This window comes from Antennarius striatus, chromosome 20, assembly GCF_040054535.1.
Source record: "Antennarius striatus isolate MH-2024 chromosome 20, ASM4005453v1, whole genome shotgun sequence".
Lineage (NCBI taxonomy): Eukaryota > Metazoa > Chordata > Actinopteri > Lophiiformes > Antennariidae > Antennarius > Antennarius striatus.
In genome coordinates, this window is record NC_090795.1 from 6,574,748 (window position 1) to 6,589,042 (window position 14,295).

Below are 14,295 nucleotides of genomic sequence, written 5' to 3' on the forward strand. Positions count from 1 at the left end.
GTCAGAGGGACCCCCCACCACCGGCCCATTGTACTCTACAGAATACATAGACTTTTCATTGTTTTTGTAATGTGATGTGAATGTGAATTTTTATTTTCCTTCCAATTAATTTTTTAAAGCAACTTTCTTCAGGTCCACAATTGCTGCATTCAAGGTCAGTATCTCAACAGGTGCCGCTGAAGGACAAGCTGAGGAGCATGACTGTGTGGTGTTTATGTGTGGCCGACACCTCACTCAGGCATTGTGACAGATTTTATCACGCTCACACACAAAGCACTGTCGTCGTCTGGAAACATGAGAGATACATTTGAAGGCGATTTGTTCCAAAGAAATAGAGAAAAACTTTTATGCAGAAGAACAAGTGAATCGCTCCAATGGAGAGGTGTTTTGTTAAAAATAGCATGCAGCTGTGCTTTGTTTGTGTGTTGATGGTTCATCAGCAGAGACATCATCTGTTCTTCTTGACAATCGCAAATGAGTCGGGTGGATTAAATTGGCAACTGATGGCAGCTTTTAAGACAAAGAAAAAAAATCAATGATTATTATGTATGATAATGATATCTCCATCCGCTATAAAATATATAGCCTCAGTTTTAATACAGTGTTAAAATACTTCTTAATAAAGGAACACCCTAACTTTAGTGAAACACTGAGGTAGATTGGTGATGCTTTGCCTTCCTGGGCTCTGAAAACCTACATTCTGTAGAAGATAGATTCCATCACTTACTATCCAAAGAGTCTCCAAGTGCTAAAGATCATTTAGGGTTGAACCATTACGAGGCTGGAGGAGTAAATAAAAGCACCTCAGATGGTGGGTTTATTAAAACGCTAGTAGTAGTCTAAATGTCGCGTCCTTGTTACTAAACCAAGATTTGTCCATAGAAGGCTGCCTGCTTCTGTTAGGGATGGGTCAAATGTGGAGAAGCAGCTTATTTAAGATATCCTTATGTATATTTCCAATAAACCAAATCATTTTGTGACTTCGCCTCAATGTGGGTGATCACACCCCGCATTTGTAGACATTAAAAGGTGAGCAAGACTGACCCAAATCAGCCACAGAAGGACACCTTCAAAATGACAAAATCCATGGAATTAAATGACACAATGATAAACAAGATGACTAAATACTCAACAAGTTCAAAAAAAATCCTCACTGGGAGGCAGGGCTTTTAACCTGTTCATGGAACGAAAACTAAAACCAGAAACTTTTTGTATTTTGCCAGGAACGAAAATGAAACCAAAAACGTTATACTTATTAATGTTCTGGAACAGAATCAGTTATTCAAAATAATAAGTAACCGGATAATACCGTTTTGTTTTGTTTTGATTCTTGAAAAAAAATTCTGACCATCTTTCACTTCCTGTCATTCACTCAATGCGTGATGAGAGAGAAGTTGAGGCAGATCACCAGCAGTCAAGGAACAGTCTCTCAATCAATTATATTCATAACAGGTAAACATTGCAGTCTGTCAATATTAAAAAATGTTTAAGTTAGACATTATTCTCCATCCTCTGTTCTGGATCAGTGCTGTTGTTCTGTTCACTGTAGGGACATTACTACAGTATGTAAACTAAAGGCCTTAATTGCCAATAGAAAAGTCCTAAAACTACCTACCTATTTATATTTACAAGGAACGTTGTAAATATAAATAGGTAGGTAAATTATCTGCCGATTGACAGAAAATTCTGGGTCAAAGCCCTGCCGGGAGGTGTCATTGAAAACATGTCCCAGTCTAGAAACGTGTGGCCTCTGATGCTGGAACATCCACTCAGGCCAATCCACAGTCTATGGAGAACACCTGGACAGAACCAGACGGGAAGGAGGAGAAAGGTGAGGAACAGGAAACACACACAGCAGCAGTGTGTGCTGCTACCTGTAGTATGGTACAGCGACATCCGGTGAGGTTCATGGCCGGTGAGACACAGACGGAACTATGTAGGAACCAAAGTGGAGTATTTGAAATTAAATTAGCAGCATGACATTAAAACCGCTTTGATTGGTCGTCCAGTGTTGGGGGAAAAAAAAATTAAGAGTAGATGTAATATTTTCTATGTTTGATTTCATTTGGAGCAACATTTTAGAAAGAACGCACCGCAGCTCTGCGCGCTTGATTTCCAAATTGCGATTAGCGAGGAATTGCGCAATACGCGCTGCGGGTCGGCCGCTCACTGACGCACTTTGCGTCGCGTCCATGTATTTGAACGGGGAATAATACAGCAAATTCAGCAGTCTCTTCACTTTGAAATTATTGACATTATTAGATCCAAATAGTAAATAAATATATAACACAGACCACAAAACTAAAATAGAAGACAGTTTTCGTTCATTTAATCAAGATTTTTTTTTTTTTTACTCTTCATGATGCCAGTGAAATTAACTCCCTGCACGACCCTACTTTAATATCATGCGACCAACTGGGGACCCTCACATGCTAAAGATCTAATGTAAGAATGATGGACAAGCTGAAATGTGTTGTTGCACTGCTGCCATAGTTTTAATAACCGAGTTCATGCTTCATGACTGTCCAGAGTGACTGTCTGTCCTCACCTGCTCTGCACAACACAACAGATCCAGCCGGTTCACATGAGAAGTTTGGTCATGGTGAAGAGTTGATGTTCACTATGAACCCTCAGGATATATAATATTTCTAGTTTTCAGACCACAACAGTTTGAAATATGCCGTAGCACCACCCTCTGTCACTATAGAAGGAAAACCTGTTCCAGCTATTCAAATCACCTGTGAACTTGTCATGAAATTGTGTGTTCAGGAGCTTCCACAACGACTGTCTTTGTGAAGATGGGGATTAAAGCTGCTCTTCCCAAATATGAGATCTACTTCTACAACACGGTGCTGTGTCTGGCAATGCTCTGGGCCACCAGTTGGATCTTTGAGGTCTCCAGCTGTGAGTATGACACCTGACGCACAAACTGACGCAGGTAGAAAGAGGAGAGTTTTGTGCTTGTGTGGTTCAGTTTGCTCTGACATAGTCGATTTACTGCACACATGATTTTCTCATGTATAGTGAGTAATGAATGAGTGGAGGATCGCAGGAACAGCCTTGGTCTGCACGCAATCTTGTGTTTGCATTTCTATCCTGCAGTTTCTTATAGTGAATACTTATGATTCTAATGAATACTGATGTTTATAGATGTAGATATATTCTATGTGATAAATTGCTGTTATGAAAGAGCTGATATACTCATCCCTGATTGAGTATATTTTTAAAAGAATTTTTTTATCCCAGATTATGACTGAAAATACAATTCAAAGTTAATTCAACAGTTTTAACCATGTCCATAAAGTCCAGTAATTAAATAATTACTGTTCTTATTTACATTCATAGTCATTTTTATATATGCACATGCAACAATGTGAACATATTAAGTCTTTTTTTTAAGAAATCAGTGACTGGATGGGTTACATTGCACAGATTCATAAAGCACAATGTGCAGTCCATACCTTCCAAGTGTTGCCCTGAGCCATACTCCCCAGATCAGATGTCGGTATTAATACCACAGTGGACAAGAGGAAATTTATGTTGTTTGCTCTGCAGTTATTAGCAGTTTCATGGCTTCATTTTGTTACATTTAAGGACAGGAATAAATGTTGAATGTGAAAAGAAAATGTGTGATGTGCAATTTTTTCATATGATTCATTTAGTCTCTCTTATTTCCTCTTCCTATTTCCAGCCAATGCAAACCGAAAGGCCTTCAAAACAAGCGTGAAGCCAGGATGGTCATACTTTGGGAGGAAAATGGTGAAACCAGAATAATTGCGTGTCAAGACATCGATGTAAAATTGTTTCTAATTTAATTTTTATTTCTAATTTTGACTCCTTCACCCACAGGATACAGCAGATTTTGAGTGGATGATGTGGTTTTCCAGATTCAGAGAGCACATCCTTTTTGCGCTGACTGGTCATGTGTTGTTCGCTAAGATCTGCTCCATGCTAGCTCCACAGGTGCTTCTACTGATCGATCGATTGATTAACTGAGTGAGCTGATGCAGCAAAAAATAAATTAAAGTTACCTCATGTTTGAACAAATCACTGAACAAGCATGAAGTGAAGTAGAAGAGGTGATGTGTTGTGTTGCTATGAATACTTTCTGACATTTAAAATCCCCTTTGTCACTACTTATTTTTACAACATAGCACATTTACTTTTTATTATTAGCTAAACAGCAGATGACAAATGGGACCAGGTGGAAGGAGGAGGGATAAATGACTGAAGAATGAAGGAGAGAACACATGGAAATGCAGCTCTATTTTTAGCTGAATCATTTATGACAGTTTGACCCTGTCACTGGATCACGTGTCACATCAGCAGAGTGTCTTTGTCAAGGGCTTTAAACATCAAAATTTAAACCTCCAATTAAAATGTAAAGGTTTATAGAGTCTTTTTTTAACAGCAAATGCTGCTATTATTTGTCAATAAATTCTTGTCATAAAAGTTAGCATTTTAAAGATCAATTTAATGCCTCTTCCAACAATGTTAATATAATTAGTACAAAAAAATATTTAGCAATATTGTATATATGCAAAAATGCAAAGGACATTTTACTGAAAATAAAGTACAATTCTAAGTACTCTATTTATTACATATTTAGGTCTATTATTAAACTTATTTGATCTTGTGAGGTACGATAAAACAGAAATACTCAAATAGAGTACAACTTTTGCTCAATTTAAGTTTAGGGTTGGTAAATGTGCTTCATTCCATTATTTTGTGTTCATTACTGTTTGGGTTGTAACGCTTCATTTCTTTCCCACAGTACAGGTCTTTGGTGTACCTGGTTTACGGGCTGCTGGCCGTGTGGACCAGTATGGGCTGGACCTACGTCAGCCTCATCCTGTCCCACTGTATCCTCCTCTACAGCATCTCCCTGATGAAAATACGCTGGCTTTGCTTCGTCACGGGTCTCTGCACCCTCGCCACATTCAAGTGTGAACCATTCGTATCCTGGCAGGTAAACTGTCAAAGCTTAAATTAATTTACATCACAACACTTGTGACTGTTAATTGCCATGTTGGCTGTCTTTCCTCATCTTGTCTTCTGGCTTTATTTTCCAACTCGCAGGCAGGTTTTGTGGAGGGAGACTTTGACCTGCGTCATGTTCTCTTCTATGGAGGCTGTGGCTTTACTATAATGCGCTGTATGAGCTTTGCTCTGGAAAACTGTGAGAGGAAAGATGGAAGCTACAGCATCCTGGAGCTGCTCAAATACAACTTCTACCTCCCTTTCTTCTATTTTGGGCCCATCATGACCTTTGATAAGTTTCATGTTCAGGTGAGTTGAATTATTGTCAGGGATTGTTGGACCTTAGTTCCCTAAATTAAATATTTATTCATACAGCAGTGGTTCACAACCTTGTTGACAGACTTTAATGAGAATATTTGCATTATTTTTTTTACTGTTTGTCTATGTCTGGATTATGGTTAGACAAGCCAAAGAATTTGCTATGTTTCATGTGAATAATAAGCCCAAGGAGGTAAACTGGTTTATTATTATGTCTCAGACTGAACCTAATTATTATTTTCATCTAATATTAAACTGAGGACTATTTATTTGTCAAACAAATGTAAAAAAAATTGGCGCAAGTGATGCCAAAGTGACATCTTCACTGTCGCTTTCTTATTTTACCCAACTAGCTATACAGTAACTGGCTATGAAATAATCTTGTGATACAAGATTCTTGTATCATGTGATACAAGATTATTTCAGATGTCCTTTTATTATCTACTACATAATGATAACGAGTAGTTTTCATATCATTTTTATGCATTAATTGAACATTAGCATAGTAGGAGTATTATTGACATGAGAGGGGAAAAAACAAAAGAAACTACTGGAACAAAAGTAGTTTCTAGTAGTTTCAACAAAAGAAACTACTAGAACAAACTACTGTACTTGAGACGTTACATTTGACCACTGTTCTTCAACAACTACCAATTGGTGGTGTGTGTGTGTGTGTGTGTGTGTGTGTTTGTGTCTGTGTGTGTGTGTGTGTGTGCTGCTCCTGCAGGCTAACAAGTCAGATCTGACCAGGAAAGAGTGGGAGATGTGGAATATCCGTGTGCAGGGGCTGGTTCACCTGGGAGTCATCATCGTAGTGGACGTCCTCTTCCATTTCATGTACATCCTGACCATCCCCACTGACATGAAACTGTTGAAGCACCTCTCGGATTGGGCGCTAGGTCTGCTGCATCCCCCATTAATGTTTTAAATCTTGGACAGTGATGACCAACTGTTGACTCCGTATGTGTGCGAATGTTTTTTCCCAGTGGGCCTTGCTTACATTAACTTGGTGTACGATTGGGTAAAATCAGCTGTTATGTTTGGAGTCATCAACACAGCGTCCAGATTAGATCATCTCGACCCCCCCAAACCACCGAAATGCATCACTATGCTCTACATGTTTGCTGAAACGTGGGTTGAATTTACACACTTTCATATTCACTCCTTGTACTCAACATACAAATGAAACTAATCCTGTTCTTCTTTTGTCATTTAAAGCCATTTCGACAGAGGGATCAATGAGTGGCTGTGCAAGTGAGTTTCTCAGGCAGATTGATAAATTAAAGTGTTATTAATCTCAACAAATCTCCAAAGCGACCCTTTTTTTTTTTTTTTTTGCAGGTATGTATACGATTATCTGGGTGGGAAACATGATAACGTGTTGGAGGAGCTGGTGGCCACACTGTGCACCTTCGGCATCACCATCCTCTGGCTGGGACCCTGCCAGGTGGTGCTGCTCTGGGCTTTCTTTAACTGTTTTGGCCTCAACTTTGAGCTGTGGATCGCCAAGTTGTTCATCATGGAGCCATTTGCTTCATTTGAGGTTTGTTGGTGCAGGATTGTGTAGATATAATTCCACACAAAATTATTCTTCTATATATACAGTGTTTTACTTACAGGCAGCAATGTCAGAAGCAACATCCCGTCGGATTAGGGCCGTTTTTAATACAATCAACTTTTGGTGCATTGTGCTGTTCAACATTCTGGCCTTAAACAGTTTGGACTTTGCCAAGTTGGTCACCAAACGACTCCTTCTCAAAGGTGATTTTTGTTTTAAAGGCGTTTTCATTCCTTGAACAACCAAATTTCACTTAAGTTTTTTATTCCTACCTTCCCAGGCTTCCCTATAACCACCATCACTGTCATGTTTGTGACCTACTGCCTGATCCAAATGATAAAGGAGAGAGAGAGGAGGCAGGCCCTTATTGACGATCCTGATCCCCCTTCCGATGCCAACTCTAGTCCAGCTGATGCTGCAGCTGCACCTGCCTCTGCTCAGCCCATCGCAGATCCCAGCAAGGAAAAAGCAGAGTAGTGCGATTAAAGAAGGATGCCAATTTATTTTTAAAGTGAATTGTGAATGGATGCTTCTGCTGATGAAGGAACCAAGATTAACTGTGAAGTCAACCAATATTTAAAAAGTCTCTAGACATAACATGGTTGACAAAGAAAAAGCAATTTGACAGAATTTTTAAAACTGTAACTATTTAACTTTACAGCTGTGTCATCATCCTTGAATGGAAATGAAGACTTCACAATCCTGTAGGACTGTTGACTGAGGCCATAAGATAAATACCAAAAATGGAGTGAGATGAGATCGTCTTATGGGATGACTTCCAGACTATCATGAAATCCAGAGGGACAGTGTAGCCTGTTTGCAGCTTGTGCATTAGTCGCCATCTTGTGGTGAGCTTGCAGTATGAAATAAAAATGGCTGGTGTGCAGCAGTTAACTTAGTTTGATGTCCTTTATCAGGAATCAATGGATACTTAGCAGCCAGTCGCAAATAAATATTAACCCATAGCCTAATGTAATGGAGTATGAAAACTGCCCAGGAGATACTAATGGTGACCCCAAACCACCACCATCACACATGTTAAAAATGTATGGGTGAGAAAATTGATATTTATAATGAAACATGTTTCAATAATGCAGAAAATAAATGTTAAAAAAATGTGCTGTACTTTTCCTTTCTGATGCAGCTGTTTAAATGAGAGTACGGGTCCTTTACTGTCGATGAGTCACTGGTGAGTCCTGTCAGTGGTTATTTCTGTTCGCTTTGAAACAGCAGGCAGCAGCTTCGCTCTTGTTCGATGGCTCCATGCTTGAAACTCTCCCCGCCATCCATTAGAATGAACACCTCCGGTGCCACCTGTGGTGAATCACTACCTGGACAATAAGACTAGCATGGTGTGTTTTCATGGTTCCTTTAGAGGACAAAACAGAAATGTCCTGCATCAGAAGCAATAATTCATTGTTGTCTTAAGTGCTTCAATGAGATTTTTTTGAAAATGACAGAAAATATAAAATACGTCCAAGCCTTTTATTTGGATCATGAATTTGAAAAATGTCTTCAGTTGCGCCGTTCCTCTGTTGTGTAATTGTTTGAAGAATGCTATTTAATTGAATCACAGCATCTTCGAGGCTGTGTGAGCTCAGCTGAGTTCACATCATGTAAATGTAGAAACATGGAGTAAGATAAAGTTGCTCTGATGACTCAGTGGCAGAGACACCAGAGGGCAGCCTCTAGAACCGTCTGCTGTCAGGGAGGACACATATCCCATGTGTCATCTTTGTTATACCGGGTGTGTGATCCTGAGGACTGGCATGGGGTGGGTTTTGAAGGGTGGATATTGCATTTCTAGCCTGTAGCCCACAGCTCCACACGGAGCACCCAGACTATAAATAACCTGGTAGTTGGAGCTCAGTTGAAGGTTCAGGACAGCTGAGGAAAAGGGCCGTCCCAGAGTTCAGCTGTTGTGGGTTAACATCAGACCGACCGTCCTCTGATTTCTCTTTCCAGGCTAGAAACTAGAACTGCTCTGTCACATAGATTATACACCTTTTTCTTTTTTGGATTTGAAGCCCCCGCAAGGCAGCTCAAACTACCCTTGTCAGGAAGAATGGCTGTACCGATAAACCCAATGGACGAGCCCAGGGTGTACCAGCAGACGTTGCTCCAGGACGGCCTTTACGACCTGCTGGAGAATGACAAACTGGTCGACTGTGTGCTGAAAGTCAAAGACAAGGAGTTCCCTTGCCACCGGCTGGTCTTATGTGCCTGCAGCTCGTACTTCCGCTCTATCTTTCTATCGGACCTCGACGAGAGCAAAAAGAAAGAGGTTGTCTTGGAGGATGTGGAACCAGGTGTCATGGGTCTGATCCTCAAATACCTGTACACGTCCAAAATCAACGTGACAGAGCACAATGTCCAAGACATCTTTGCAGTGGCTAATGTGTACCAGATCCCTTCCATTTTCACTGTTTGTGTATCTTTCCTACAGAAGCGCCTGAGCCTTAGCAACTGTTTGGCCGTATTCAGGCTCGGCCTGATGTTGGACTGTCCCAGACTGGCCATCTCTGCTCGAAATTTTGCCTGCGAGCGTTTCCATCTCATATCCAGAGATGAGGACTTCCTCCAGCTGCTCCCCAGTGAGTTGGCAGCCATTTTAGCAAACGACAATCTGAGCGTAGAGACAGAAGAGGCGGTGTTCGAGGCTTTGATGAACTGGGTATCCCGGGACGTAGAGAGCAGAGAGAAAGAGCTGCCAGGTTTGCTAGACTGCATTCGTTTGCGTCTCGTCAATGAGGATTACCTGAGGGAAAAAGTGGAGAAACACAAACTGATCTCCTCGAATCCTGAGTTGCAGCAGAAACTCCAGCTGGTTAGGGATGCTCGCGCAGGGAAAATGCCAGAGGTTAAAAAACGCATAAGCAAGAAGGAGGAAGGAGCTGAGAACGATGGAGAGACTGAGGATAATGACGAAGAGGAAGGTCTTCTCCCAGGCATCCTGAATGACAACCTCCGATTTGGCATGTTTGTGAGGAACTTGATACTGATGGTTAACGACACGGGAGCCGTGGCCTATGATCCGATGGGGAATGACTGTTTTGCTGCATCACTTTCCGCCCAAGTCCCCAAGAACCATGTTAGCCTGGTCACCAAGGAGAATCAGATCTTTGTGGCTGGTGGATTATTCTTTGATGAGCACAACAAAGAAGATCCTCTGTGCTCATTCTTCCTACAGGTAAGGAAAGCTATAACATTTGAAAGAAAATGAGAAACTTGCTAAAACGGACCTCTGTTCAGTCTGATGTAACTGGTCCAAATTACCCAATGTGCATCCTGCAAAATGATCATTATCTGTGTTACATCTCTTTAAACCCACTGTGCCACTGGAAAAAAAGTTTAAGGCAAAAGTGAATAACATGACGCTCATACAGAATTCAAACATTCCATTCACTGTAGACACCATATTTCCTTAATAAAGAGCTGAACAAGCAGAATTCATTTGTAAGTCATGCATAAGATGTAACCCAAAGAGGAATTTGGATTCTGTAAATTTTACAGTATGTGTACCTTAGGTGTTGTAAATGTAACCCATTCACAAATGTTTGATCCCGTGACCTCAGTATGACCCCGTCAGCGCTGATTGGCTGGGGATGCCTCCCGTACCGTCTCCTCGCTTCCTGTTTGGTCTGGCCGAGGCCGAGAATTCCATATTTGTGATCGGAGGGAGGGAACTGAAGGAGCAGGAGCAGACGCTAGACTCTGTTTTGGTTTACGATAGACAGTGAGTACACTTGAAAATGAAAGCAGGATGTTAAATGGATCTTAATTAACACACAATTACTGGTGCTTTACAGATCTTTTAAATGGGGTGAATCAGAACCAGTTCCTTATCCAGTCTATGGACACGCAACAATATCCCATAATGATGTGGTTTATGTGATTGGAGGAAAGGGAGACAACAAGTGAGTCATAAATGTGAATTAAAATATAAATATGTACAACTGAGGGAAGTGTGATGATTTAAGGCTTCGTTTCACAATGCAATATTTGTTTAAATAAGTACCACATAAGGAGGCCCCTATGAATGAGGCAATGTGTTCCCTCTCTTTTTATTAACAGGACGTGCCTCAGGAAGATGTGTTCATACAACGCCAAGAGGTTTGAATGGAAGGAGCTTGCACCGATGAACACCGCCCGTTGTTTGTTCGGCGCTTGTGTTCATAAGGATAAAATATATGTGGCAGTAGGCGTGACCGATGATGGGCTGACAGACTCTGTTGAGGTGTACGACATCGCATCCAACAAGTGAGTTTCTGGAAATCACTGAATGGGGCTGACATAATAAAGAGTGCTGCAGTTACTGAAAAGTTTTCTGTTGTTCTTCTTCACCTTCATGGTATTAGATTAAAATGACAACCTCACTTAGGCTCAATGTCTAAGTCTATTCTACCTCACTTAATATACCTGTGTGTGTGTGTGTGTGTGTGTGTGTGTGTATTTCCATTTTCAGGTGGACAGATTCCGTAGCGTTTCCCCAGGAGCGCAGCTCTCTGAACCTGGCATCTGTGGGCGATTCACTGTTTGCTGTGGGCGGTTTCGCCATGATGCCGTTGGACGACAGCGACGAGATCGTTCCCAAAGAGATGAACGACATCTGGAGGTGGGTCAAGAGAACAGACTGGGACACTCTTAGCTGACAATAATTTGGACTAATACCATATAGAGCGTATGTTCATTAAAAGCATATCCCAAACTTGATTCTATCTGTTATTTGACGGTAAATGAGAAATAAATATGTCAAACATCTGCTCTGTTTTGCTGTATTGAGTTTTAATCTTTTTTTAATCTCCCAACCTTCTCAGGTACGATGAGACTGAGAGGAAGTGGTACGGGGTCCTCAGAGAGATCCAGTATGCTTCAGGATCCACCATCCTGGGTGTCCGCCTCAACACCTTACGTCTCACCAAGATGTAAAGACCCTCCAGTCACTCATTGTTCACCCATAGGAGGTTTAATCAGTGGATTTTAGATATCAGCTTATGTAATGCTTATTGACATGTTTTTGATAGGATACCTTTTTATATACAGTATGTGGTCTGTGCGTGACTTATTATTTGATTATATTGACAGTAAAAGACCCTAGCGTGTTGGCGTTTTTGCACTCTTGAATAAAATGCATTCAACAACTGTGTCAATATAAGCTCTGTATTTCCCAAGTCTCCCAGCTGATCACTTTATTGAGGAGGACATGGAAATTAAACATTTAAAAATAATTTAATGTTTTTTTTTCCCGGAAGGAAAAAAACACATCACACATCCCTTTTTGCAATAATATATCTATATTGTTTAATATTGAAATGATTTAATTATGCTCTGCTGTGTTACAGACAAGAAACACTAGTCAATAATACAATAAAAGACAGAAAATACAGTCTAATGTAATTAGCACCTCTAAACACTATCGTCCTTGTATGGTTTTTAGTATTTTAATATAGCTGAACTTGACGACTACTGCCTACACGTGGTCTTTCTACACCAGAGTTAACTAAGACATAGTGTTTACATTATAAAGAAAAGAATCAGCAAAAAAAACAAAACAGTACACATTATGATCTCTTTAACACAACTGCAGTATGAGTAAGTATGGGAAATGTTGAAGGTTTGTGGATAGTACATCTTTGAAATGACTGTGGCATTGGTGCCCGTCTTTATTATTACATACATCTTTGCTAAAAAATAGAAGTCAACAGAAAAACAACTTAGTAGAGCAGCTAAACAAACCTTCACATCCAAAATAAGTAACTGTATATTTTTCTTTTTTGTGGATCCCAAAACCCGACATGACAGGGTTGTTTATCAGAGTATAAAAAACCCTTAAGTCAGCAAAAAGAAGAACATTTTGATATATCGACCAATCAGTCAATATATCAAAATAATTGCCTTGTGTTTTTGCCATTTTTTTCAGACAGAAGAAGACAAATAACAATGCATAAAGGCATACAAAGGAAATATAATAACATTTATTAATAAGAACCATTATTGGCTAATCTCATTGTTATATCTGTTTCTTAATTTTGATTTTGAAAAATTTGAAACCATGTTTTTCAGAAGTCAAAAACAGCTTAACTGGGATTACTGGTTTACCAGAGCATTAGTCTAAGACTAGTTAGCATAGCTAGCTCATAACACCATCTGATCATCTTCAGTATTCATTCTGTCTCCATCACAAACCTCAGGTAAAATTTAGACTCCAGTGTGTGTGGTTCTTTACAATTTAATTTACAATTTAAAGGAAAATACTGTATGTATGATTCAATATCTACTATTAAAATAAGTACATGATTATCAAATGGCTAGTGGTTAACATTCATTTGCTAGTAACTACAGTCACTTTTGATTTATTTCATTTCCTAAATTGTTGGAAAATTCTAAATTGTTAGAAATTTTTCAGTTGTCCCTTTGAGACAAATTAAGTTTTTGAATCGAATTGAATTGAGAAAAGAGTAAAATGTGTTGATCAAGAAACTGTGCAAATTTAGTAGAATATAAAGAGAAAAATTCACATTTAAGAAGCTGAAACTGGAGAAATTCTGAATTCAATATAAAAAGATTTATCAATTATAAATAGTTAATTATCCTTCAACTGATTAAAAGAAATAAGCTTTATAACAAACCATATTATGTCTTGACATGTTCAGTTTGACAGTTTTTGGGCTCTGCTATCTGTTCCCAAAACAGGTGCAGATTTGGAAAACAAAAACAACATTCCTCCAATTTAAAAAAAAAAAATCAAAGTTCCTTAAATTCATATGAACAACCAGTATTTCCATCTTTTTTCTAGAAGTAAAGGAGACATTAATATTTTTGGACACCCACTCTAGCAGCTATAAACAAATCTGGAGGTCTGAGTAGAGACCTTTCTTAGGAATCCCAAGGGCGCTCTGCTTTGTAGACGAACAAGGGCCACACTCAGGGCCTCATTTTGTGATAACCTTTTTCATTTGACATGCAGATGCACACTGTGCTGTCTAAGAACCCCCTTAATCACTGACAAACCCTCATTAATGACAAGGGCAAGTCCTCCTTTGCTTAATCTAATACAAGACTTTGGCTGCCAGTCTCATAGAAGAATTTGGCTAGTTAGAAGACATAAAAAGAATATAGGACTTCTAATCAATGTGCAAAATTTCCCTTCTCTCTTTTCTACAATCTTGGCTTCACTGGCATTCATTTCTTTTTTTGTACATTAAATTAGAAAATGTGTGGTTAAATTTTAGTCTTATTATGGATTTTTCTGAGATGACTCATAAATGTCCTTCTAAGATACTAGAATTATAGGACAATCAATAGTCAAAGAACTAAAATTTGAAATCGGCTGTCTAGGATGGAGCTACATCAATCTACATGCTTCCTCTGAATGCGCTGATATAAACTCTATGTGTAATAAATAATTTTGTAACATATTACTTAAAAAACATCTGCAA

The 14,295-nt window shown here is 39.4% G+C and overlaps 2 protein-coding genes across 2 annotated transcripts; both read left to right on the forward strand.

Annotated features, from left to right (window-relative positions):
* The first annotated feature begins 6 nt into the window (after window positions 1–6).
* On the forward strand, window positions 7–7,987 carry hhatlb (hedgehog acyltransferase like, b). The gene is made up of 12 exons (XM_068304273.1): window positions 7–154; window positions 2,770–2,904; window positions 3,692–3,759; window positions 3,850–3,963; window positions 4,775–4,969; window positions 5,080–5,289; window positions 6,026–6,197; window positions 6,285–6,429; window positions 6,517–6,552; window positions 6,640–6,841; window positions 6,918–7,059; window positions 7,137–7,987. Exons 2-12 carry the CDS (start codon window positions 2,799–2,801, stop codon window positions 7,331–7,333), a joined length of 1,587 nt encoding a protein of 528 aa, XP_068160374.1. The 5' UTR covers window positions 7–154; window positions 2,770–2,798; the 3' UTR covers window positions 7,334–7,987.
* Window positions 7,988–8,746: 759 nt separating this feature from the next.
* klhl40b (kelch-like family member 40b) lies at window positions 8,747–12,000 on the forward strand. The gene is made up of 6 exons (XM_068304051.1): window positions 8,747–10,046; window positions 10,432–10,592; window positions 10,666–10,773; window positions 10,931–11,116; window positions 11,322–11,471; window positions 11,674–12,000. Exons 1-6 carry the CDS (start codon window positions 8,922–8,924, stop codon window positions 11,783–11,785), a joined length of 1,842 nt encoding a protein of 613 aa, XP_068160152.1. The 5' UTR covers window positions 8,747–8,921; the 3' UTR covers window positions 11,786–12,000.
* The last annotated feature ends 2,295 nt before the right edge of the window (window positions 12,001–14,295 follow it).